Source organism: Periophthalmus magnuspinnatus, chromosome 7 (assembly GCF_009829125.3).
Source record: "Periophthalmus magnuspinnatus isolate fPerMag1 chromosome 7, fPerMag1.2.pri, whole genome shotgun sequence".
Classification (NCBI taxonomy): Eukaryota; Metazoa; Chordata; class Actinopteri; order Gobiiformes; family Gobiidae; genus Periophthalmus; species Periophthalmus magnuspinnatus.
This window is the reverse complement of record NC_047132.1, coordinates 766,152-789,700: the sequence shown is the minus strand read 5'-3', so window position 1 is coordinate 789,700 and position 23,549 is coordinate 766,152. Positions and strand designations below refer to the sequence as shown.

The window sequence follows — 23,549 nt, the reverse complement described above, 5'->3', positions numbered from 1 at the left end:
TCCTGCTGAACCGGCCCAATCGATCATAAGCAGTACTTTTAACAGCAAATTAAACTATTTCTACCACTATAACCTCAAACATCACATTGCATTGTGATAGAGACCTAAAATGAATGTGTTTCAAGCCTTATTAATATACAGTGGCTCCGTCAAAGCTGCGTTTAAAGCACCGTGCTGCATTGATCACTGGTCTGTGGCCCTCCGCTTCGAATATGTTTTGAGATGTGGCCCTCGATAAAAATAAAAAAAGTTTGGGCACCTCTGATCATCCTCTGATTATGCTTTACTAGAATACAAATGTTATGATACTACTTCAGTGGTTTTCAAACTGTGAGCAGATCTACTTATAGTTCGTCCCCATGAATAAAATAACCAGAAAACTGAAACACATTTGCTATTAGTGTCACTATTATCACTTAAATGAATCTGTCTGTTTTGTCTGTCATTTTTCTATCAATAACTCTAGCCTACTATTCATTGCATAGTTTTTGCGTATAACATACATTTGTGGGTAAATTTGCATACGTTTATGTTCGTCGTTAAATTAAACTCTGCTTTAGTTTGTGGAAAGTAACATTTGAGACTGAGTCCTGTGGGCTTGTGCGCAGGTCTTCCGGTGCTGTACCGCTCGCTGCCTGTTGGGGGCAGTGTGCTCAGTGCTCCACAGCTGTGTGAGGGGCGTGCTATACTAGCTTTAGCATTAGCATTAGCTCGTTCTGATGTAAACGGAGCGACCAGAGCGCAGGGACTAGTGCGCGCCCAGACCGCTCAGTCTCCTCCGTGTCCGCGGACAGTGAGTATAAGCCCGTGAGGACAAGCCCGTGAGGACCGGGGCCTGTTTCATTTCGAGCCAGTGTCTTTACAGAGCTCCTCCGCGGAGGAGAACAGAGGACGACAGCTCTGGTCTGCCTCGGGTCTCGGGTGGTCGGTTATACACAGGACCAGGGACATGACCGTGAAGCGCCTCTGAAGAACGAGCACATCTGCGGTGAGTACAGCTCTGTCCTAACAAGAGCACGGATTTAGGAGCTTGACGGCACCCTGGGGTGCTACACAATGACACTGGTGGTGTAGCTCGCTGAGTCCTGTTCCAGTGTCACGCAGGTAACTCAGTTGTATTGTGGTAACACACAGTGGAGCAGGGCGCACCCGGGCCTGTGGAGCCCGTGTCCTGGGCACACACCTGCCAGCCGTGCCAGGGCTGAGTGTCATGAGTACGGCACACCTGCGCACCATCACAGGATAACAGTAGGCCTACAGCCTGTGTCGTCTGAGCTGGAAGTTTCCTTTTCGGTTTATCATTTAGACACTTTTTGTGATAAGACAGGCAGGCAGAATGTTACTTCCCAAAGCAAAGTCTCCACTGTCTGGGCATTAAAGGTGTTCTGTAATACAATGGGTTTGTGCGTGTCTAAGAGAACGTATGAGGATGAACCAAAACTGAGACTTTAAGGAGAACCTGGTTCATCTTGAGGGTAGATGATCCTCTGGACTTGCTGAGAGATCTGAGAGATTCAGTACTTTTCGGGAGTATGAATAGTCAAACACCGACACCTAGGCTATTCAAAACTGCAATTGAATGAATCAGAAAGCCAGATAATCATGCAAACCACCTCTTAATTCTGATGTTTTCTTAAGTTTAGGCTCTATATTAAATGACCATATACCTGTGTTGTGTCCCAGTGCCATGTCTGTGGTGTTCCCACGAGCCAGTGTCAGTGCCGCACACAGTAAGAAGGACAAGCGACTGATGGCCGAGGTAAACGCGTCGCCCCTCAAGCACTTTGTCACCGCCAAGAAGAAGATCAATGGTATCTTCGAGCAGCTCGGGGCCTACATCAAGGAGAGCTCTGTGTTTTTAGAAGGTAACACTGCGATACATAAGAAGTTCAGAAACATATTTTGTTTATGCTTGGTAAAGCATCTTTGAGTGTTAAGGAAGGCGACATTAAAATGTATTAATATAATAAAAATGGTTACATTTCTATTGTGCTTTTCTACCTTCAAGCCACTCAAAGCACTTTGCATCAAGGCACCACGCACCGTTGCATGGGATGTTCTACAGGTGTTATGTATCTCTATGGTGGAATGTTCAGAAGTTACCATGGTGACTCAATGCATTAGCAAACACTGCCAAAAAGGTTTTAAGATGGTCTGAAAACGTGTGTACGTGGTCCTGTTTAGGTGTTCAACAAAAAGGTGAGCGTTAGTTCCAACTAACTAGGTTCTTAATGATCAGATGATGTTAAAACAAAAGTCAGGTTAAAGTCTAACTTGAGTAATAGAGCTTCAGTGCAGTGTCTACGGTTAGTATCACATCCCCAGGGAATGTTGATGACACTGGGCGACAGTGGCTCAATGGTTAGAGCGTTGGTCCCCCAACCTGAAGGTCGGAGGAGTGCACGGTGTAATTTGGTGACTTTGGTGTGTGATTTCTTCCATAGTTACAGTTTGTCTTTGCAGAGACTTATAAGAATGAGGAGTTGGACCCAGTCACCACAGAGGAGCAGGTGCAAGAGGTGTGTGCGTTCCAGAGCAAAGCAGCAGGCATTGCAGAGGTGCTTGCCCGCAGACACATGAAGGTGGTCTTCTTTGGGAGGTATGGACTGGGACTACCATTCTTACATTACATTTTTCATTTAACTTTTTTTTTATACAAGGAGAGATGAGAGTACCAGACTCTTTTTCATGGGTGCCCCGTTTAGGCAATACAAGCAAAACAAACAAAACAATAATACCAACTGAACAGGTCCATTTAAAACATTAAAAACACGTGCAGGTCGGTTTACTAAAGTACATTGTAGCCCCATTGTACCCAGTTTTGCATGTCCTTGAAATGTTTTCCATCTCTGGCAAGCAACATAACCAGTTTTTTTTTTTTCCTCATTTCAGTTCTAGTGCAGCCAATTTTTAGACCTAGACAATCATGAGATTTTGTATTAAAGTTCTTGTATCAAAGTTCAACAAGCAAGTGAGATATTCAGGCAGTCTATCAAGTAATCCCTTATGAATATGAATACATTTTACACATTGTTGTTCTATTCTAACAGATAGCTATGGCAAATCTACGTTTTCATCGAGTGTACAGTAATGGGTTTAAAAATTCATTACGAAATTATGATACGAATGGCAGAGTTAATTAGTGCATGAGTGTGTCTAAAGGTTTCAAAGTAGAGGATGAAGTCTGCATGTATATTATATCTCCATGATCTAGTACAGAAAGAAAGGTTGCTTAAACAATTTCCACTCAGTCTGCACCTGTACACACTGTGGCTTCAAAACTAGACTAGAAAAGTCTCACTTCTTACACTCCTCACTAGATAGACTTTAGACACTTCAACACCGTGTCTCTGTATTGGTGGATTTCAGATTGTAGAATGTGATGGTATCATGCTCCCTAATGAGGGGCAAGAAACAGATTTTCCTTTTGATAACAATGTAAACCAAAAGTTTGGGGCTTGTTTAGTTGATTAATCGGTCAGTGGTGTCTTGGTCGAACAAAGTTTTTATTAGTCGACTAATTATTTTAATAGGTTTGTATGGACGGCAGCAGAATGGAGAAAGAAAGCGTGTGTTAGCTGGAGTTTAGGAATGACTGGACAGTTCAATCTGCTTTTTCATTTCTGAAGGTGTTGTTTATTACTTCTCCTACTTCTCTATATACCTAATAATAGGTTTTTGTGCAAGATCCTAATGATTTGAGAGCAAACACTATGCCACACCCTCTTTTTGTCGATTAGTCAATGTACAGGGCATTTTTTTTAGTTGACCAAGAATTTCTTTCTTCTACACTACAGCCCAAGAAATGTTGAACCCGATGATTTCTATTGGTGACTAGACTCATTAACTTTTTGTATTCTAACAAAAATCAGCATTTTAACATTAGCATTAAACATTATTGGGCCATAGAATGAAATTTAGCAATTGGTGGTTTTCAGATTCTGGAACGTGAAGATGTCATACACCCAATGGTAGATTTATAAATGCTGAATCTGATCATATCAACTAGACCTGACTAGACTGTAAATTCCAACAATAATCCCCAAAACATGATTGTTGTCAGTTAAAAGGACTTTAAGCCATAAGATTAATATGGCAAGTTTGTGGAGCCAGCCCTTAACAAATAATAATAAAGTTCAAAATTTATGGATCATACATTTGGATATTTCTTCCAAAAAACGTGAATCTCAAATAAATTTACATAGTGTGGCCCTCCATCTGGAATTATGACATAATCAAAATCTTAAACATGGACGCAACCTATGGAGTGATTGCTGTTTATATCTGTGACCTATTCTAAACACAATGAACTAAATAGTAAGCAAAATGCCACAGTAAAATAAAACTCTAGGGTCTGTAACAGTTTCTCTCATGCCATGTGCTGTTTGCCCTACAGGACCAGTAATGGAAAGAGCTCTGTCATAAACGCCATGCTGTGTGACAAAGTGCTGCCCTCAGGCATCGGACACACCACCAACTGCTTCCTGCGCGTGGAGGGCACTGATGGAGCGGAGGCCTTCATCCTGACAGAGGGGTCTGAGGAGCGCAAGAGCATCAAGGTAACACCAGCCAGGAGTTCACACTATGGATGACAAGGCTTATCTTCACTCAAGATTCATTTTAACCTGTAGGTACTCTTAAATGTACATATGACAGGTTTTCATGTTTTTCTAATTCTGACTTGGTTTGGTGGGATAGTACTTGTACTAAATATTTATCATAGTTTTACGTCAGTTAAGTGGCTGTTTGTGGAAAAATGTTGAGAAGAAAAGTACAAAAATACAGAAAGTAGCAGTGAGTTCTAAAACAGAATACCTCTGCCTGTGTCGACACCAAAAGTTCCATCCAAAATGCAGGGACAATACATGTGCAAGGAAGGCATTTTTCTGACTGTTTAAACCTTCATTTAAAGAAGACCTATTGTGCTTGTGTCTGCTATATACAAAAAAAAGTCCCAAAAGTCACTGACACTTTTAAATCTTCAAAAGCTCCTATAATTCTTATGTTATACTCACCAAATTTTAGTAGTAGGTAAACTGAACCTTCTGAGATTTTTAGGCAATATATAAGGTTATAATTGTTCACTTACACTTGAACTTATCACTATTTAAACGAGGGGAAGTAAAAATGACCTAATTTTTTGTGTCTGTGTGAGATTTGGCCTGTAACATGTAGGAAAGCATGAATATGCAAGGCTCATTGTACAAATTGTTTTCCAAATGCATTAATTCACAGAAATGTAATAAATTAATTTAAATAAATGCAGCAGAAAAACTAAAAGATCAACAACTTGTTGAACAAGGTTCATCCTTACCTATTTTAATATACAGTAATTTGGTCATGTTCAGCGGGCCGGATTAATAAGCCCACATGTGTGGCCCCCGGGCCATAGTTTGCTCATGTCTGGTCTAACCTCTCATATGTATTTAATGTGTGATGTGCTGTGGTTGTGTGCAGACAGTGAACCAGCTTGCCCATGCTCTGCACCAGGAGGAGCAGTTGGACGCGGGGAGCCTGGTTTGTGTCATGTGGCCCAAAGCCAAGTGTGCTCTGCTCCGGGACGACCTGGTGCTGTTGGACAGGTAACTCCTCGGTCACTGCTGCTTCTTTAGGGCTGCACCTCATTAAAATAACTGAATCGTTTCAAAATTAAAGCCTCAGTGCGTTATTTCAGCCAATAAACTGACTGTTTTTGTAATTGCTCAGAACCTTGCTACAGAACCTTCCATGCAGCAGCTTCATCTCCTTATGAGTGGCTGTGCTGCTAAGTGTCATGCTATGCTAATGGGTTGTCAAAATTGTAGAAAATTGGATACTAATTGATTCTTAAACTAGTATTGAAACTAGATACTCATTTGACCAAGTCTCAATACTAAAAAAATCACATTCACAGGACAGAAATGATTGTTTGAATAGCTTTAGAATGATCTTAAGCTGTCTCAGAATAAGTATAAGACCACATAGGCAAGTATAAGATCCCACAGATATAAGACTACATGGTAATATAAAACAAAGTTGTCTGTGTAATCCCTCAGTCGTCCAGGTCTGATCCATAGCAAAAGCCGAAGTTTAAATCTGTCAACTGGACAAATCGTTGTAGGAGTGAAGAGTGTTGCCTGAAACTGTAAACAATATCTGTTTACAGTTTCAGTGTAGTTAGCCCCTTCGTTCAGATAGGTATAAGGCAGTGTCCACCAGCAATCTGACCAGAATTGAAGAAGCGGCTTGGATGAGCAGCAAAACGTCTTCATTCCTACAATGATTTGTGTAGTTGACAGATTTTTTTTTCTGGGATTTAATGATGAAAAATGACATACTGTAAGAGTTTTATCATCATGATGGTATCAGAATTGGTATCAAGTTTATTCCCTAGTATCAAAATGAGTTTGAAATTTCTGTGAAAACACTGCTATGCTACGCCTATACATAAAATAACAAATGCCATTCAGGCTTTGTAAGGCTAAGAAGGAATCAAAATGGAAGACCACATTGTACCTGGGGTATGGATTAGGTCTTTGTTCATATTGCACAACTGCAACCCCAATACAATGATTTGCAAATCCTTTTCAACCTATATTGAACTGAATAAACTACAAAGACATGATATTTAATGTTCAAACTGATAAACGTTATTGGTTTTATGCAAATATTCACTCTCACTTTTCAATTTGATGTCTGCAAGATGTTCCAATAAAGCTGGGACAGGGGCATGTTTACCACTGTGTTAATTCACCTTTCCTTTAACAACAATCAATAAGCGTTTGGGAACTGAGGACACTAATTGTTGCAGGAGGAATCCTTTCCCATTCTTGCTGAATGTACAACTTCAGTTGCTCAGCAGTCCGGGGTCTCCATTGTCATATTTTGCACTTCATAATGCGGCACTAACACACCCCCATACCATCACCATCATTTTGAACTTTGCGCTGATAACAATCTGGATGGTCCTTTTCCTCTTTAGCCCGCAGGACACGACATCCACGATTTCCAAGAACAATTTGAAATGTGAACTCTGAATCTTTTGATGATATTATGGACTGTAGATGATGAAATCCCCAAATTCCTTGCAATTGTACGTTGAGAAACCTTGTTCTTAGACTGTTGGACTATTTGCTCATGCAGTTGTTTAAAGTGGTGAACCTCGCCCCATCCTTGCTTGTGAATGACTGAGCCCTTCGGGGATGCTCCTTTTATACCCAATCGTGACACTCATCTGTTTCCAATTACATATATCGTTCCTGTTTTTTTTTTCATACAGCTTTCCTGTTTTTTTGTTTTTTGTTTTTATAAGGTCAGTGTATTGTTGTACACTGTCCCTGTTCAAATAAAAGCATACTATACTAATTACCAACTACCTTACTACCAATTAACCTTCACCTCTGGAATGTTCCAGACACGTGTATTTTAAGCATTCCTCAACTTTCCCATTCTTTTGTTGGCCCTGTCCCAGCTTTATTGGAACGTGTTGCAGGCATCAAATAGAAAATGAATGAATATTTGCATAAAACCAATAAAGTTTATCAGTTTGAAATAAATATCATGTCTTTATTTCGTGTATTCAGTTCAATATAGGTTAAGAAAATACAGAATGCAATGATTTACAAATACTTTTCAAAGTTTTACACAGCGTCCCAACTTCATTGGAAGTGGGGTTGTATATTTTTTTCTATATATGGTGCAGCCCTCCTCCCTGATCTGTACACTGTTTCTGCCCACAGCCCTGGCATTGACGTGACCACAGAGCTGGACAGTTGGATCGATAAGTTCTGTCTGGACGCTGATGTGTTTGTGCTGGTGGCCAACTCTGAATCTACACTCATGCAGACGGTAACTCATGCGCACTGCCTGTGCCCCGTGTCTGGGGAGGGCCATGAGGGCAGAAAATAAATGTTAAGAATACTCATTTTAATAATTGATGATATACAATCATGAATTATTAAAAGGATATATGGATGAATAGCTGGATATACTTGATTCTGAGGGAAATTCAAGTTTACCTGTAGCAACAATTCCACTGCGCTGGCTCAGTCAGAGGTCACGCAAGTTTAATAGGAGGCCTAATAGGGTCATCAGATCATGTGTCAGAGCAATAGCCCTCAGAACAAAAGTGTCTTAGTGGTTGGTTTATGTTGGCTTAAATGGTCTATGTACTATAACCCAACTTTCGAATTACTCTTCACTTTATTTTATATATTGCATAACCTTTCACTGCAGCTGGATTGTCACAAGGTTTGATTTTTTTCAAACCCACTAGAATCCATCTTGTATGGCTCCTGCTGATCCCAGCTCACAAAATATTTCAACTTTGCAATTATTTTGTCCTTGTAATCAGTAAAGTGTAGCCTAACTCATACACAGATGTACTGTTTTGTCATGTCATTCTACAGGAGAAGTCCTTCTTCCATAAAGTCAACGAGAGACTGTCCAGCCCAAACATCTTCATCCTCAACAACCGCTGGGATGCCTCAGCCTCAGAGCCAGAGTACATGGATGAGGTCAGTCCTGGGGCTAGGTTACATAACACTACAGCTTTGGGCTGAAAGATATCTCACAACTGAATTTTAAATTGTAGTCTTAGCTAATTAGTACAGTTCAGTTATTTAAGTACCATAATTTCCTCTACAAACAACAAAATATTTAGTTTAATCATGTCTAGTCTGAAATGTGTGGGGTTCTTGGATTAGTTTATCCATACATATTTCAGTCTTTTCTCAAATGTAATGTTCTTGGATGTGTTTAATATGTAGCCTTTGAACAGAATGTTACAAAATGTGTATTGCGTATCTAATCACAATTGCACTTGACAAAAAAACTACAGTTAGATATTTTTTCCAAATCATTCAGCCCTACTTATGGCTCAAGTGCAGAAAGTGAACAGTTCATCTGTGATCTTCACTTCAAAGGTGTCAGCCTTGCTATGGATTTGAATGCTAAATATCTGTATCAGCAAATATCAGTTATAGACCGCAGCAGGCAAAAGATTGGATATCCACAACGGCTCTAAAAAAAAAAAAAAAACCTAACTCATGAATCTATTAAAATAACAGTACCTCATAGCTGTGAGTCCCTGTCTGTGTCTCAGGTTCGGCGTCAGCACATGGAGCGCTGCACAGACTTCCTGGTGGAGGAGCTGCGTGTGGTGGAGCGGGCTCAGGCTGCAGACCGCATCTTCTTTGTGTCGGCTAAAGAAGTGCTGCAGGCCCGAGTGCAGAAGGCTCAGGGCATGCCTGAGACTGGTACCACCCACAGCACACATGCACACAAGCATTTAAAGCTTTAGTTTAAATGTGATCATGCACATTTGAGGCAAAGTTTTGTTTTGTGATATTTCATAATATTTTGTAGCACAATAATGATTGATTGCTTCCCCTCTGAACAACAAAATATCCAGTTTGCATCGTTCTTGTGTAAACAGAATCTTTAAAGGGGCCATTATGCAAAAATCAACTTTTTGGAGCTTTCCACCATGTTTTAACATCATCAAAAAAAACATGCCTATTTAATTACACATTTTAATACGTTGTTTTCGGTGAATATAGCATTTTTAAACAAAGTAAGCCTAACCGTTTAGTCTAGTCAAAGTGGCTGGAGGCCGTTAGATGCACAAACAAGAGATACACCCACGCTTAACAACAGATGGTATTACGAAGGTTAGGTAAAAAAAAATCCATAACAATACAAATAAAGATTTAAGGTAAAGAAAGCCATAACAACACTTAATGCAGATGATGCCTCCTGTAAATGATTGTATTTTAAAATTGTTGTAAATATTGACTTTATTTCAGGAGGAGCACTCGCTGAGGGGTTTCAAGCTCGAATGTTTGAGTTCCAAAACTTTGAAAGAAGATTTGAGGTAGAACTTTCACATTGACACATTGAGATTTAGCATAAACAACAGCATACAGAGTTAATGATTTCTCTGCTGCCTTGTGTTGTAGGAATGCATCTCTCAGTCGGCTGTAAAAACCAAGTTTGAACAGCACACGGTGAGAGCCAAACAGATCAGTGAGGCCCTGCGAGGCATCATGGAGTCAGTGCACGTAGCAGCGCAGGAGCAGAGGTGAGTGTGGCCTGGGAGCTTTGGTACATTGTGTGTGGGTGCCCAGTTTGGCTCCTCATAGGATCACTGGTTGGTTAAGAGACTTGATGAAGCTGTAGATCCTCATCAGTGTTTACTTGAACCAAGAAGCTGCTGCTCCAGGCCAAAGTAAAGGTAACTGCAAAAGACCTCAAAGATAAACTACTGAAAGAGTGCGTATACAATACTACAATAAGTATTAATGACTGTGTAAAGATCCTCCAAAGAACAGTCTAGTTTAATCACTTCCTTGAATTTATGGGAGTAATAACCTGTTTATTTATTTTTTTAGGATAGCTTGATGTAGAATTATGAAATATTTCAGAAACATGACCTCTCTGTGTCAGATATGAAGTAAACATGTTAAAAATGTTGTCTTGATAATATTGTTTTTGATGTTTATTTATTTTTAATTACAAAAACATTGGACTTGATGGTTTATGTCCCTGTTGAATTATGTAAAGTAAACACGATCAAATCTTGCTCTGGTCACCGTATTTGTCTACAGGATGTATTGCTTAGAGATCAAAGAAGACCGCCAGGACCGCCTGCAGTTCTTGGATAAGCAACTTGACCTGCTGACTCTGGACTGTAAAGCAAAGATTAAGAAGATCACAGAGGAGGTGGAGAGACAGGTAAGCCCAGGTCAGGTTAGCCTGACATAATGGTAGGTGTGTGCATAGTCTAAGTGCCTCTGGGATGTTCAGGTATCCAACGCTATGGCCGAGGAGATCCGGAAGCTCAATGTTCTGGTAGATGATTTCCACTTGGACTTCCACCCTTCCCCTGTGGTCCTCAAGGTCTACAAAAATGTAAGTCTAAACTACAGATATGGGCGCACTTCAGAAAGTCGTAAACCATTTTAGGGCTCTGGGCTCAATCGTAGTCTTTTAAAATCACTTCGACATAGAGATGGGTGATATGCCAAAAAAATCAAATAATTAAAAGTGAATATGTCTACATTACAATTAAAAATTTTTATTTAGATTTCCATCCATTCATTTTCTTCCTTTTATCCGGGGGTGAGGGTAGGAACGTAGACTGTCCAGTAAATCGAGAGCTTTGTCTTTCGACTCAGCTACCGCTTCACCACAACTGTCCGATACAGCGACCGCATCACTGCAGCCGCTGCACCGATCCGCCTGTCAATCTCACATTCCATTCTTCCCTCACTCGTGAACAAGACCCCGAGATACTTCAACCCCACTTAAGGCAAGGACTCACCACCCACACGGAGAAGGCAACCCAGCTTTTTTCGGTCGAGAACCATGGCCTCTGATTTGGAGGAGCTGATTCTCATCCCAGCCGCTTCACACTCGGCTGTAAACCGCCCCAGTGCCTGCTGCAGGTCCTGGTTGAATGAAGCCATCAGGACAACATCATCTGCAAACATCAGCGATGAAATCTTGTGGTTCTCAAACCGAACCCCCCTCTGGCCCCCTGGCTGCACCTATAAATTCTGTCCTGTCAATGAACAGAACCGGTGGCAAAGGGCAGCGCTGGCAGAGTCCAACATGCACTGGGAACAGGTCTGACTTACTCCCGGCAATGCGAACACAGCTCTTGCTCCGGTCATACAGGGACCGGACAGGACTTGGCAAAGGTCTACAGACCCCATACTTCCGGAGCACCCCCCAAAGGACACCATGAGGGACACGGTCGAATGCCTTCTCCAGATCCACAAAGCACGTGGACTGGTTGGGCAAAGTCCCGTGAACGCTAGGAGGACCCAATAAAGAGTATAGAGCTGGTCCAGTGTTCCCTGACTGGGACGAAACCCGCACTGCTCCTCCTGAATCCAAAGTTTGACTACTACTCAGATTCTCCTCTCCAGTACCCTGGAGTAGACTTTATCGGGAAGGCTGAGGAGTGTGATTCCCCTGTAATTGGAACACACCCTCCAGTCCCCCTTCTTATACAGAGGGACCACCACCCCAGTCTGCCAGTCCAGCGGTATTGTCCTTGACCGCCACGCAATGCTGCAGAGACGTGTCAGTCAAGACAGCCCCACAACATCCAGAGACTTAAGGTACTCGGGATGGATCTCATCCACCCCTGGAGCCCTGTCACCGAGGAGCTTGCCAACCACCTCAGTGACTTCAACCAGGGTGATGGACGAGTCCGTCTCCGGGGACCCAGTCTCTGCTTCCTCCTCGGAAGATGGGACAGTGGGATTGAAGAGATTCTCAAACTATTCCTTCCACCGTTTGACAACATCCCCAGTCAAGGTCAGCAGTTCTCCACCCGCACTGTAAACAGTGTTGGTGAAGCATTGCCTCCCCCTTCTAAGGCCTCGGATGGTTTGCCAGAATCTCTTTGAGGCCCATCCGATGGTCCTAATCCATGGCCTCCCCAAACTCCTCCCAGCCCCAACTTTTTACCTCGGAAACCACACGGGCCAAGCGTGCCATTGCTCACGTGGTACCCATCAGATGCCTCAGGGATCCCACAAGCCAACAAGGCTCAACAGGAGTCCTTCAGCAATCCCTTACTTCCAGTGTCCACCACCAGGTTTGTGGGTTGTTGCCACGACAAGCACCACAAACCTTACGACCACAGCTACAAGCAGCCGTATCGACAATCGAGGACATGGCTCACTCGGAATCCATGTCCTCTCCAAGAGGTGTGAGTTGAAGACCTCTCTGACAGACAGCTTCGCCAGACATTCCCAACAGACCCTCACAGAACACTTGGGTCTGCCGGGTCTGTCAGCCCTCCTCCTCCACCAGGAAATCCTCCACCAGGAAATCCCACCAGGTGTCTAAGACACACGGCCAGAGGTCGGATGACACGACAGCAAAGTCGATCATCGACCTTCGACCAAGGTTTTCCTGGTGCAACGTGCGCTCATGGACACCCTTTTGCTCGAACATCGTGTTCGTTATGAACTGTGACTAGCACAGAAGTCCAATAACAGAACACCACTCGGGTTCAGATCAGGGAGGCCGTCCTTCACGATCAAACCCCTCCAGGTGGCAATTATTTAGATTTATGTATGGTACAGCTTATCTTTTTACTTCCTTGAGGAGGTGGATAAAGCAGATTCTTCTACACTGTGATTGATTAAATTTACCTATCACTCAGAGGCTGACCTAGGGCTGGGCAAAAAATCGATTGCATAAATAAACCGTTTTTAACTCAAAATTCTATTAGTTTGGAAGAAAATTTTAGTTTATTTCACCCACTTTCTTGCATTGGAAATACAGAGTTCTATTGCCCGCACTCATACCTGCACAACTGAACCGAGCCACGGCCTGGTGACGTCATCACATGGCTGTTTGTTTGCATGTTACACAGCACTGCTAATGTTTTAGCGGAGAAAAAAAGTCCAACAGCATGAAATATCTCTTAAATAGTGAGGCAGATAATGAGTCCTGATGTGATACCATGAGTTCATGGATTAAACAGGAGATGAGGCTTCAAAACTTCTGTCCACAGTCCTTAATGAAGGATAAGTGCAGGTTCGCCGTGAGTTTGGAGCAGGTTTCACTCTCACTTTTCCCTTCTATCCTCTATCCTCTCCACGCACAAAACAGGGCTTGTAAACATAAACCGCATGTGTGCACGTACATGAGCAATCGTGCCAAGCTTTGGCCCATCTCTTCCACCCCAACCAGCGTATCGTCACAGCGACTGTCTGGATAAAATGGGTACTTGAATAGGAACCAAATAAAACTGCTCATGCACCAAATGCTCTGTTTCAGTTATGCTCAGTCAAAATCTATAAACAATAACACAATAAGGTATTGTACTACACTTTAGGTCACGTGACATGGCAGTACTTTTACTTACCACCCCGATTGAACTACAGGCCCCAACTCCAGGGACAGAAAAAGGACATACAGTTTGACCAGAATTGGCCTGTGGAATTACATAAGACCATCTGGACCCCGCCCAGCATTGATCATAAAACAAGGACTAGAATGACTAGAAAAACCTCCCACATATAAAAATCCCAAAGTGCTTCACACATTTAATTTGAAAACATTAAAATAAAAGCATCCTCGGAAACTAGTGATTCATTCTTTGTCAGTTTTTTCTTTACATTAACTGGAATTAACTAACAATACTGCAGACATAAACAAGAGCACAATTAGATTTTTATGGTCGAATCATCCTGCCCATCTTGCAAGTATGTTTTTGTGTTTAGGAGCTTCATAGGCACATAGAGACTGGCCTGGGGAAGAACATGTCCCATCGCTGCTCCACATCCATCAACTCATCTCTCCAGGCCACACAGACTGAGATGATCGGTAAGCCCCTATGCCTCTGCCTCCCTCTGTCTTCCTCTGTGTTAGTCTTGGCTGTCTGTATGATAAATGCTTTGTTAGTGTTGTTGGTGTCTCCCCCTATGGTATGGTGAACGAATACACCTCGTGAAACTATCCAAATGGGATTTTTCTGGTAAGCATTATGGTTGGATTTAGATTTGTGATTTGACAAAAAAAGACTAATGTGAACTAATACAAGAATCACAGAACATGTTTGTACAGATCTAAACTAAAGGGTTAGCAGTTTTTACGCAGAATAAGACAGAAAATTTACTCCACAAAACAACCGAATCTCCTACTTTCAGTCCTAGTATGGTATGCTAAATGCGTTAGCAGTCTCCCCTTCTAATCAGTTTTGGTGTTGGCAGTCTCCCCCTGTATGCTAAATGCTGCGTTAGGGTTAGCAGTGCATTAATTAATTTTTAAAAAGCTGAGAAATTATATGATCTGGCTATTAAATAATATAATTTGGTACCCTGCATTCAATTGTTTAAACTTAATCAGTGAAACAATTTATTTGAGGAAATACCTCAGAAAAGGTTCCATATTATGCCTTTTAACAATTAATTTGTCTCCTGGTTTGTCAGAAACATAAAGTAAACGGAAATAAAAGGGACTGATAAATTGTATGTTCACCACCCTTTATAATTTCTTGTATAGAACCATAGACTACATGATCCAAGATATGAACATTAATAAAAGATCAATCAGATGCCTTCTTTCCCCTTAACGTTAGTGACAAGTTTGACCTTCACCCTCACTCCGGATTGGCTCTTTGGTTGCTATGATACTCGTTCTCAGAATTCCATCCAATCGTCCCTGTTTATGGGTTATTTCACAGTCTTAGTCCACTTCTTTATACAGTCTATGTGTAGAACAATCTTATTATATAATCTTATCTTATAATCTTATGTACAAACAGACGGTCTGAAGCCCCTCCTGCCTGCCGAAGTTCGCGAGCAGGTGGATAAGCTGGTTCCTCGTCACTGCTTCAGCCTGAGCTATGACCTGGCCTGTGACAAACTATGCAGTGACTTCCAGGAGGACATCAGCTTCCACTTCTCCCTGGGCTGGACAATGTTAGTCAAACGCTTCCTGGGGCCTCAGAACACACGGCGGGCTCTTACAGGCTACAGTGAGGTGAGACCCATTAAGCCAAAGGTGGCATGTCTGCAATATAAGGCCAGTTATATTCAGGCAAGAGTCTAAGTATTGATGGCTATTGTTTTATGTGTAATTCAGTGAGGAGGAGTGCAGACCTGAAGCCACACTCACTGCAGCCAAGAGAGTATAGTCAGTGTGGTGCTGCTAGTACAAACAATATGTGAAAGAAAGTAGAGAGTTGCTTCACAAACATAAGTGTGATAAGCCATGGAGCTTGAAACTGTTTTCTCTGTTACACAAAATTTTATAATGTCTGACCATTCTGATGCTGCTCAGAGGAAACTTGAAATGTATCACTGAGTAAATCTGTTCTGTATTATAACTCATTGTCCTGCATGTCATGTCTGAAGCAGGTCCCTCGGCCTCTAGCTCTGACCCCGGTGAACCCCAGCATGCCCCCGTTTCCCCAGAACTCAGTCACTCAGGAAGAGCTGATGGTCTCCATGGTGACGGGCCTGGCCTCCCTCACGTCGCGGACGTCCATGGGCGTGCTGGTTGTAGGTGGAGTGGTAAGTGTGTGTGTTTGAGGCAGGCTTCCTCAGGTGTCCTGGGCACCTGGGGTCCTGTGCTGACATTCGGTGTAAAAGTGAGACATATTACCGTTTTACTCTGAATCACATTTTACAAGGTTTAATAAAGTTACCAATGCCAACATAACTATCCAATAATCTGTTAAGTTTACGGTTAATGTTAAACATGTTTGATCACATTCATGGTAGATGGATTATTGCAGCTGTGTGCCAAAGATGGAGGAAGACAGTTGATGCCAATGCTACATACAGAATTATCTAAAAATAGGTCCAACTGTTGTCTTCGTTGAGCCGTACCTACAGACCACTGCTCTGATTGGATTGGCTGTATGTGTGTTTTCTCTGATCTGATTGGCCATATGCATATGTGCAGATCTGGAAGGCAGTGGGCTGGCGTCTGATTGCTCTGTCCCTGGGTCTATATGGTCTCTTGTACATCTATGAGCGGCTCACATGGACCACCAAGGCCAAAGAGCGTGCGTTCAAAAGGCAGTTTGTGGACTATGCCAGTGAGAAACTACAGCTCATCGTCAGCTACACTGGCTCCAACTGCAGCCACCAAGTCCAGCAGTGAGTCACACAGACACATGATAGGGGTGTAATGATAACAATGTGCCTTGAACTTTTTTGGAATCTCTGTGATATTTGATTTGATTCATAATTTTTACTTTAAAGCAGATCTATTCTGCAAAATCAACCTGGGATGAGTAAATGATGAGGGGAAACATATTTAAAAGGATTTTGAGTTATTTGTGCATTTTTTAGCAATCTTCAATTGCTCAAACATGTACTTACTTTCAAGGCAGCGCTGCATAGTCATTTTGGTACAAATGAAAAAAAAATCTGTGGTGTGTAGCTATCCATTGGAGGTACCGACAGTTACAGGGCTATCTAAAGGTTTCAAAGTAGAGGCTGAAGTCTTCATATATATTATATCTCCATAATCCAATACAGAAAGAAAAGTTCCTTGAATATTAGGTTTTTTTTCTGTAATTCAATGGGATACAAGATTTGTTTCTGTAATGAAATTATAATTTAGATTTTACGCTGTTGCATAATTCCAAGATGAGTTTTGGAAGGAAACATCCTTTAAAATACATAAGATATTTGTAAATATATATTTGTAATAAATGGTACTTGCTGCAGATTTAAAATCACCTGATCATCAGGGGGAGCACTTACAAAACGGCATCATCTGCATATAAATGTAAGAGGGTTTCTGTTAAATCGCAACCAGTGGAATTAATTGAGCCCTGGGTTCTGTTTGAAAGATCATTTCGGAACATTTTTAAAGAAAATACTTGATATTAAAATTTTTCATATTTAAACTTCCAAAAATATTGCAACATAACATTAGTATAATAATTATGATAATCCTGGTGATTTCCCCCGTGTAAAGATGGTATTTGTGTGGTGTTTTCAGGGAGTTGGCGGGTATGTTTGCTCAGCTCTGTCAGCAGGTGGATGTGACACGGCAGAATCTAGAAGATGAGATCAATGAAATGAACCACAAAATCGAGCAGCTGGACAGTCTGCAGAGCAAGGCCAAGCTTCTCCGGTAAGGCCCGCTAAATGTACGGGGAGAAGACAGATGCTGCTTAATCCATTGCTTTTAAATTGGGTATAGTGTTTGTCCTTCATTATTTTTACTTGCTATGACTTAAGCCTGTTTGATTAATCCTGTATTGTACCACATCTATGGCTCGAGTGCTCTGAATTTTTTTTCCCCACTTTTTTCCCACTTATCAGAGGTGGGTAGAGGAGCCAAAACTCAACTATCAGTACCATTACTTCAGTAGAATATCACTCAAGTAGAAGAACAAAGTAGCGGTCTTAGAAATAAATTAAAAATAAGGAGTTTGACGAAACTACTAATCAAATAAGGATAAACTAAATGTATATTATCTGATAGTTAAAGTTACAGTATGTAACTTTCTGGAGGTGACATGTCACCTGCATGATTCCATGGAAATAGAAAGTTAAAGCCATAATTCGGAACATTCTCCATGGAAAAAGATACGTTTTATGCCAGGAATATTATAGCATAAGGAACAACATTTCCAAGGAAACAAGCAGGAGGGAAAAAACATGCTCCTATTTTAGTCCATTTTGGGGCTGGAAAGTTACCTACTGTGGTTTTAATGTAATAAAACCTTAAATAATACACAATTTCTTATCTATAATTTGAAAATACCAAATGTTGTGCAAAACTAAATCGTATCTGAAGGAGCAGTTCAAGAAACACTGATGTTCAAATAATTTCAAATTGTCAACATAAACCTGTGTTACTTGTAGACTTACTCACAGAGCGAAGAACAACCAAAACTTTTACTCAAGTAAGAGTATTGTAACTAAAATATTACTCATGTAGGAGTAGATTTTCTGACTAGAAAACTACAAGAAGTGCCAATTCTTAAAAAACAACTCAACCCATCTCTACTGTCCATGGTCATTTATTTTTTTAGATTTTGACTCCAACTGATAAAATGAAAGAATGCTAATCAACAGTGAATAGCATTCTGTTGTTTTCTAAACCAACTGGGCTGTTTTTTTTTTCTCTTCATAGGAACAAGGCAGGCTGGCTGGACAGTGAGCTCAACATGTTCATCCAACAGTACCTTCAACACAGTAGCAAGTGATGACTGCACCATGTCCACATCCTCTGCTCCAGAACTACTCGACACACAGGGAGGGACACTAACCAGTACAGGTGCACCACTCCATCGGCCCCTTGTGGCACCAGTTTGGAGTCCATAAGCCTACTAACTACTATCTAGAGGATGAAATAAGAACAAAAAGATTTTTTTTTATGTACCTTAACTTAAGCTATTTATCTTCTTCTGTTAGGAAAAAAATGAATAAAGAATAAAAGGATTCAAACAAAAATACTTCACTGATTTTCAAAATATAAAAGAAGAACTTAAACTGTTGGCTTACTTTGGCACATCGTTAGTATCCACATGCATAGATTTTTCATGTGCGTTTTCATACGGGAAAGTGAAGCTGGGTGGACCGCACTCCTCATAGTGTATCATGAAACTTTATCGAACCCTTTTGTGCTGCTTTCAAGAAAATAATCCATAACTGGTTGCAGAGTAGTGATGGAATGATATTGGGTTGATATTTGCACTTTTTAGTCTATCGGCTATAATTCTCTACTAGAGGAGATTTTGTTTTGGTGACCTGCTGTTTAAAAAATACGCATTAAGCATTATGTGAACACATAAGTGCGAAGAGGGAAGAGGACACTGCACTAAACAGAATTACACTGTTCTCTTATGCAGTTTGTATTCAAACAGGGTTGTGGATGTTTGTGGTCAATTTAAATTATATTTTTTGGAGAAAACAATTTAAATTGGCGCAAAAACATGGGCAGAAATTATCGGCCATCAGTTGCTCTGGATTCTAAACAATTGAGTTCGTCCGATATAGGTTTTTTGAACGCTGATACCTACTGCCAAGAATGCACAGAGATTGGATTGTGACAGTGCTGCTGCTTCAGTGTAATCTATGGGGGGAAAACAAAATGTACTATTTTACAAGAAATAAAGTTTCAGTATATCCGCTTTAATGCTCACATATCGACATGCGTGTATAGGGTTGGTTGTACATTATTCTAAATCATAAACCTTAAAGTGCATATGACGGGTTAGACCACTAATTTCACTGAGACATAGTTGGCATCATTATATTTAAGATTTCACTACAACGCTTGCCTATTTTTTTTTCTATGTTTAAATTTTACTTAGCAACCATCATGACAAGGGCCAAAACTTTTAAATTACACAATTGATACTTTGCAGTGACATCACACTGGGGGTGTTCTACATCTGTATCTCTATGGTGGGATGTTTAGCTGCTACCATGGAGACACAATGCCCACATTAGCAAAGACTGTCAAAAAGTTTTAAGATGGTCTGAAAAATACAAGAATGGATTTAAATAACACATTTTCAGGAGTCTGTGATCAATACACTCGTTCATGTTCCTGTTTAGGTGTTTGATGTTCAACAAAAAGATGAGCAACTAACTGAAAAACCATTGGCTAATGCTAGATATCGTGTGACTATAATTTTATGTGTAGAGACTTGTTTAACAGCACAGCTCATCTGTTGTAGTTCCAACTAACTAGTTAACTAAAACAAAGTTCAGATTAAGGTCTAACTTCAGTAACAGAGCTTCAGACAGAGCAGTATCTACAGTTAGCATCACACCCTCAGGCAATGCTGATGACATCAACCGCAAAGTATCAATAGTTAAGGTTTTTTGCCTGTAAATTGTCACTGGATTTAGGAGCAAATTCTCGGTGATGACATTTGATCCCATTGATCTGGTAAATATTTATCAGAGTTACAAGTATTATCCCTCAAAACAAAGTCCAAATTAGAAAAACATGAAAACCTGCCATATGCACTTTAAATCTGTGACTCCTCACCATGTCCTTAGTGCTGTCATGTCCCCCACACATGCTTAGCTCCTCATGCTCTGTTCACATTGAGGGGCGCACTGATGGTGATGAGGCTTGTATACTGTATACTTAAACAGCCTCCTGACTGAACCATGGTCAGCCTGGTCCTGGTGAGTCGGCATGATTCCTCCCGCTGTGGGTGAGATGGCATGTTGTTATACACAAAACAGTTGTACTCTCTGTTCACACTACTGAATAAAATGATCCAGTCCTGTGTCAGCGCCTCATCTCAATTCATTTGGCCTCTTTTGTGGAACGAAGCAAGTTCTGTTGTTGTATCCTTAGGCAAGACCAGACATGGGCAAACTATGGTGCTGGGGCCACGCACAGCCCTTTGGGTTTATTAATCCGGCCCACTGAATGTGACCAAATTATATTAAAATGGGTAAGGGTGAACCTTTTTCAATTTTACCTTTTCAACAAGTTGTTGAACTTTTGGTACTTGATAAAACTGAATGTGAGTGTGTCTGCTGTGTTTATTTAACTGAAATTTAATCAATGAATTATTAATTTAATTAATGCATTTGGAAAACAATTTGTACAATGAGCCTTGCATATTCATGTTTCGGACTAAATCTAGCATTACTATATATATATATATATATATATATATATCCCATTGTGGCCCGTGTCCCACCCCTGGGAAAGACATTTTACCCACATTGCCTAGTTTGTTTGGGGTGTGTGTGAATGATTTTTGGTGGTCGGAGGAGCTGATGGTGCAGATTGGCAGCTTCACTTCTGTCAGTCTACCCCAGGGCAGATGTGGCTATGAATTATGACAAGCCTAAGTGCATTACAAAAGTTATTTTATGGAGTTCTGTTTATGAATATATTTGTTTTTTCAATAGTGACAGTGGCATTATCTAATGGCAATTTTTTTAAATTGTATTTTTTCTGCACTTTGGTCTAGGTTTATCTGTAACTATAAATGTTGGGAAAGAATAAAGGAACTGTACGCGATATTTTGATTTTAAATTCCATAAAAATGGCCCCTCTCTGTCCCCATATACAAGGTGTTCTAGTTAATAGTCCAATGAGCTTTGTTGTGGAAAAATACTATGAATAAAAATCCATTTGAGTTTTCAAATACAAAATAGGTTTATTCTTTGTTACAGCAGATGTGGGCAGGGCTCAGGCCTCCCCTGGCCACAGACTGGTACATTCCAGCATTCCATGTCTCTCTCTTAGAGCACGTATCCCTAGAGCATCTGAGCTGTTGAGTATTTATACCAGAATTACAAAGCTACACACATTTCAAAGCAAAGTGACATTTGTTTCACACCCATGAGTTAATCAGCTTTTAAATTTACACAGGCATAACAGTCTCCATCCCACAGTTTTCTGTGGGATGGAGACAGAGCCGTCACACGATGTCTGCAGTGGGTCTGACACACTGACACAGATGAAATGCTTTTACACAAGGACATGTAAGAATATTTTCTTCACAACATGGATACAGATACATTTCCATCACAGGTTCACCTGGTCTTCCATTTATTTTAATGGATTCTTCGTCCAGATCAAGGGTTAGTTTGTCTTCATACCTGACAATTTCAACTGCTCACTAGCAGCCTTCCTCAGTGTGGTCACATGATGTTGCTGTGACGTGTTTAACCAGCTGATTTAAATAGTTTTTTACTGTCACACACCTGGGATACTGTCCTGAAGAAGTCGGACTGTAGGTGGCGCTGTCGTCCTGCCTTCACCAGTAGGAAATTTGCACCAAAGCCTACTTAACCCACAAAAGCATCTTTGTTACAGCAGAACTCTGATTTCTTCATCAAATGGGTTGAAAATTGAGTTAGTTGTTCACTTTGACTATCTTTAATAATGAAAATTTGAAAGGTTTTGATTGTATAATAAAGTTCATCTGTGATCAGTTTGACCCCAATTGGTTTCTCTTATAAATCAGTGTAAAGTTTGGCTTTAAATAGAGCACAAAATTATAAAAAAGTGTTATTTTATGGCTAATATACTAATACTTTTTTTTTTTTTTTTTGCCAATAGGTCTTGTTTTTGTTTTTTTTTAAAGTGCATTTTTGACCCTCAAAATGTCAACACTGTCAAAATTTTGTAAAAAAAAAAAAAAAAGTATTTTGATTGCCAGTAGGCCTTGATTTTGTGAAAATAATTTTGCGTTATTGGGCCTTATAGGGTAAAAACATGGAGATGACTTACTTAATATTTGGATAATTAGAAGGTGGGAGAGGTCTAAATTTAACATGGGTGCTCTTCTTGAAAATTTTTTTTTTTTTTTATAAGGGCAAAAAGTGAAGTTGAAGTTCCAATGAGCCCAGACATTTTCCCATTAATTTCAATGAGATTCAGTGAATCCTGCTTAAATTTCTGTGTTTGGCCTTTCATACCAACTTCAAACTCCAGACTGAGAACTTTTATGAAATATATATCTCATAAGACCTCATCTACACAAATATTTACTTGATTTTGGATTTATCAAATTTTATAGTTTTAAGGCCAAAAAAACTCTGCAAAAACCCAGTGTTTATGTAAAGCCAAATTGCGTTTTTCCCTCACAAATCCACATTTGTGGAATAAGATGCGTTTTGATTCAAATTTCTTCAAAACAGAGTTTTGTATCTTAATTTATGATTTCTTTTATGAAATTATTGAATGTTCAGAACCATTTGACGCTGCAAGTAAAGGGTAGAAGAGCAGCTCGTGTTTGGAGCCATGTTTGGACAGTGGAACTAGGCTTTGTCTAAAGAGTCAGGTCTAACACAGGAATCAAATATCACTTTGTTCAAATATGTGACTTCTACAAAAACACAATTCAGAGTCAAAGCCTACTACAGAGACAACATAAGACAAGATGTCCTCTGCCACAGAGCCCCGGGACCAATGCAGTGAACAACACTGACCCCTGTGCAGCCAGTGACCACTAAAAGTGCTCAAGGGGGACATTTTGTTTACGTAATAAGAAATAAAATATATTTTTATATAATTAAAAATGTATCTTCCAATGATTGATTCCTTAGGTTGAAAAACAAATTCCATTGTCAGTAGGCAGATTCTTT

At 40.5% G+C, this 23,549-nt stretch overlaps 1 protein-coding gene across 3 annotated transcripts; it reads left to right on the top strand.

Moving 5' to 3' along the window:
* Positions 1–658: 658 nt before the first annotated feature.
* mfn2 (mitofusin 2) lies at positions 659–18,848 on the top strand. 3 transcript variants are annotated; one of them, XM_055223050.1, is made up of 19 exons: positions 714–793; positions 866–988; positions 1,684–1,865; positions 2,464–2,599; positions 4,397–4,559; positions 5,458–5,582; positions 7,719–7,827; positions 8,388–8,495; positions 9,083–9,236; positions 9,786–9,853; positions 9,939–10,060; positions 10,587–10,713; positions 10,786–10,890; positions 14,229–14,331; positions 15,272–15,489; positions 15,864–16,022; positions 16,417–16,613; positions 17,467–17,601; positions 18,610–18,848. In XM_055223050.1, exons 3-19 carry the CDS (start codon positions 1,688–1,690, stop codon positions 18,680–18,682), a joined length of 2,280 nt encoding a protein of 759 aa, XP_055079025.1. In that variant the 5' UTR covers positions 714–793; positions 866–988; positions 1,684–1,687; the 3' UTR covers positions 18,683–18,848. The 3 variants fall into 3 exon arrangements, with proteins under 3 accessions (XP_033826230.1, XP_033826229.1, XP_055079025.1); XM_033970339.2 differs by having other exon boundaries at positions 659–988; positions 15,867–16,022; XM_033970338.2 differs by having other exon boundaries at positions 683–988.
* Positions 18,849–23,549: the final 4,701 nt, after the last annotated feature.

Bases quoted from the DNA above. Each gene is read 5' to 3' on its own strand.
- mfn2 (XM_033970338.2), top strand. From the start codon at position 1,688: ATGTCTGTGGTGTTCCCACGAGCCAGTGTCAGTGCCGCACACAGTAAG. The intron at 8,496-9,082 runs GTCAGTCCTGGG...TCTGTGTCTCAG, and splicing joins AGCCAGAGTACATGGATGAG to GTTCGGCGTCAGCACATGGA. The intron at 16,023-16,416 runs GTAAGTGTGTGT...GCATATGTGCAG, and splicing joins TGCTGGTTGTAGGTGGAGTG to ATCTGGAAGGCAGTGGGCTG.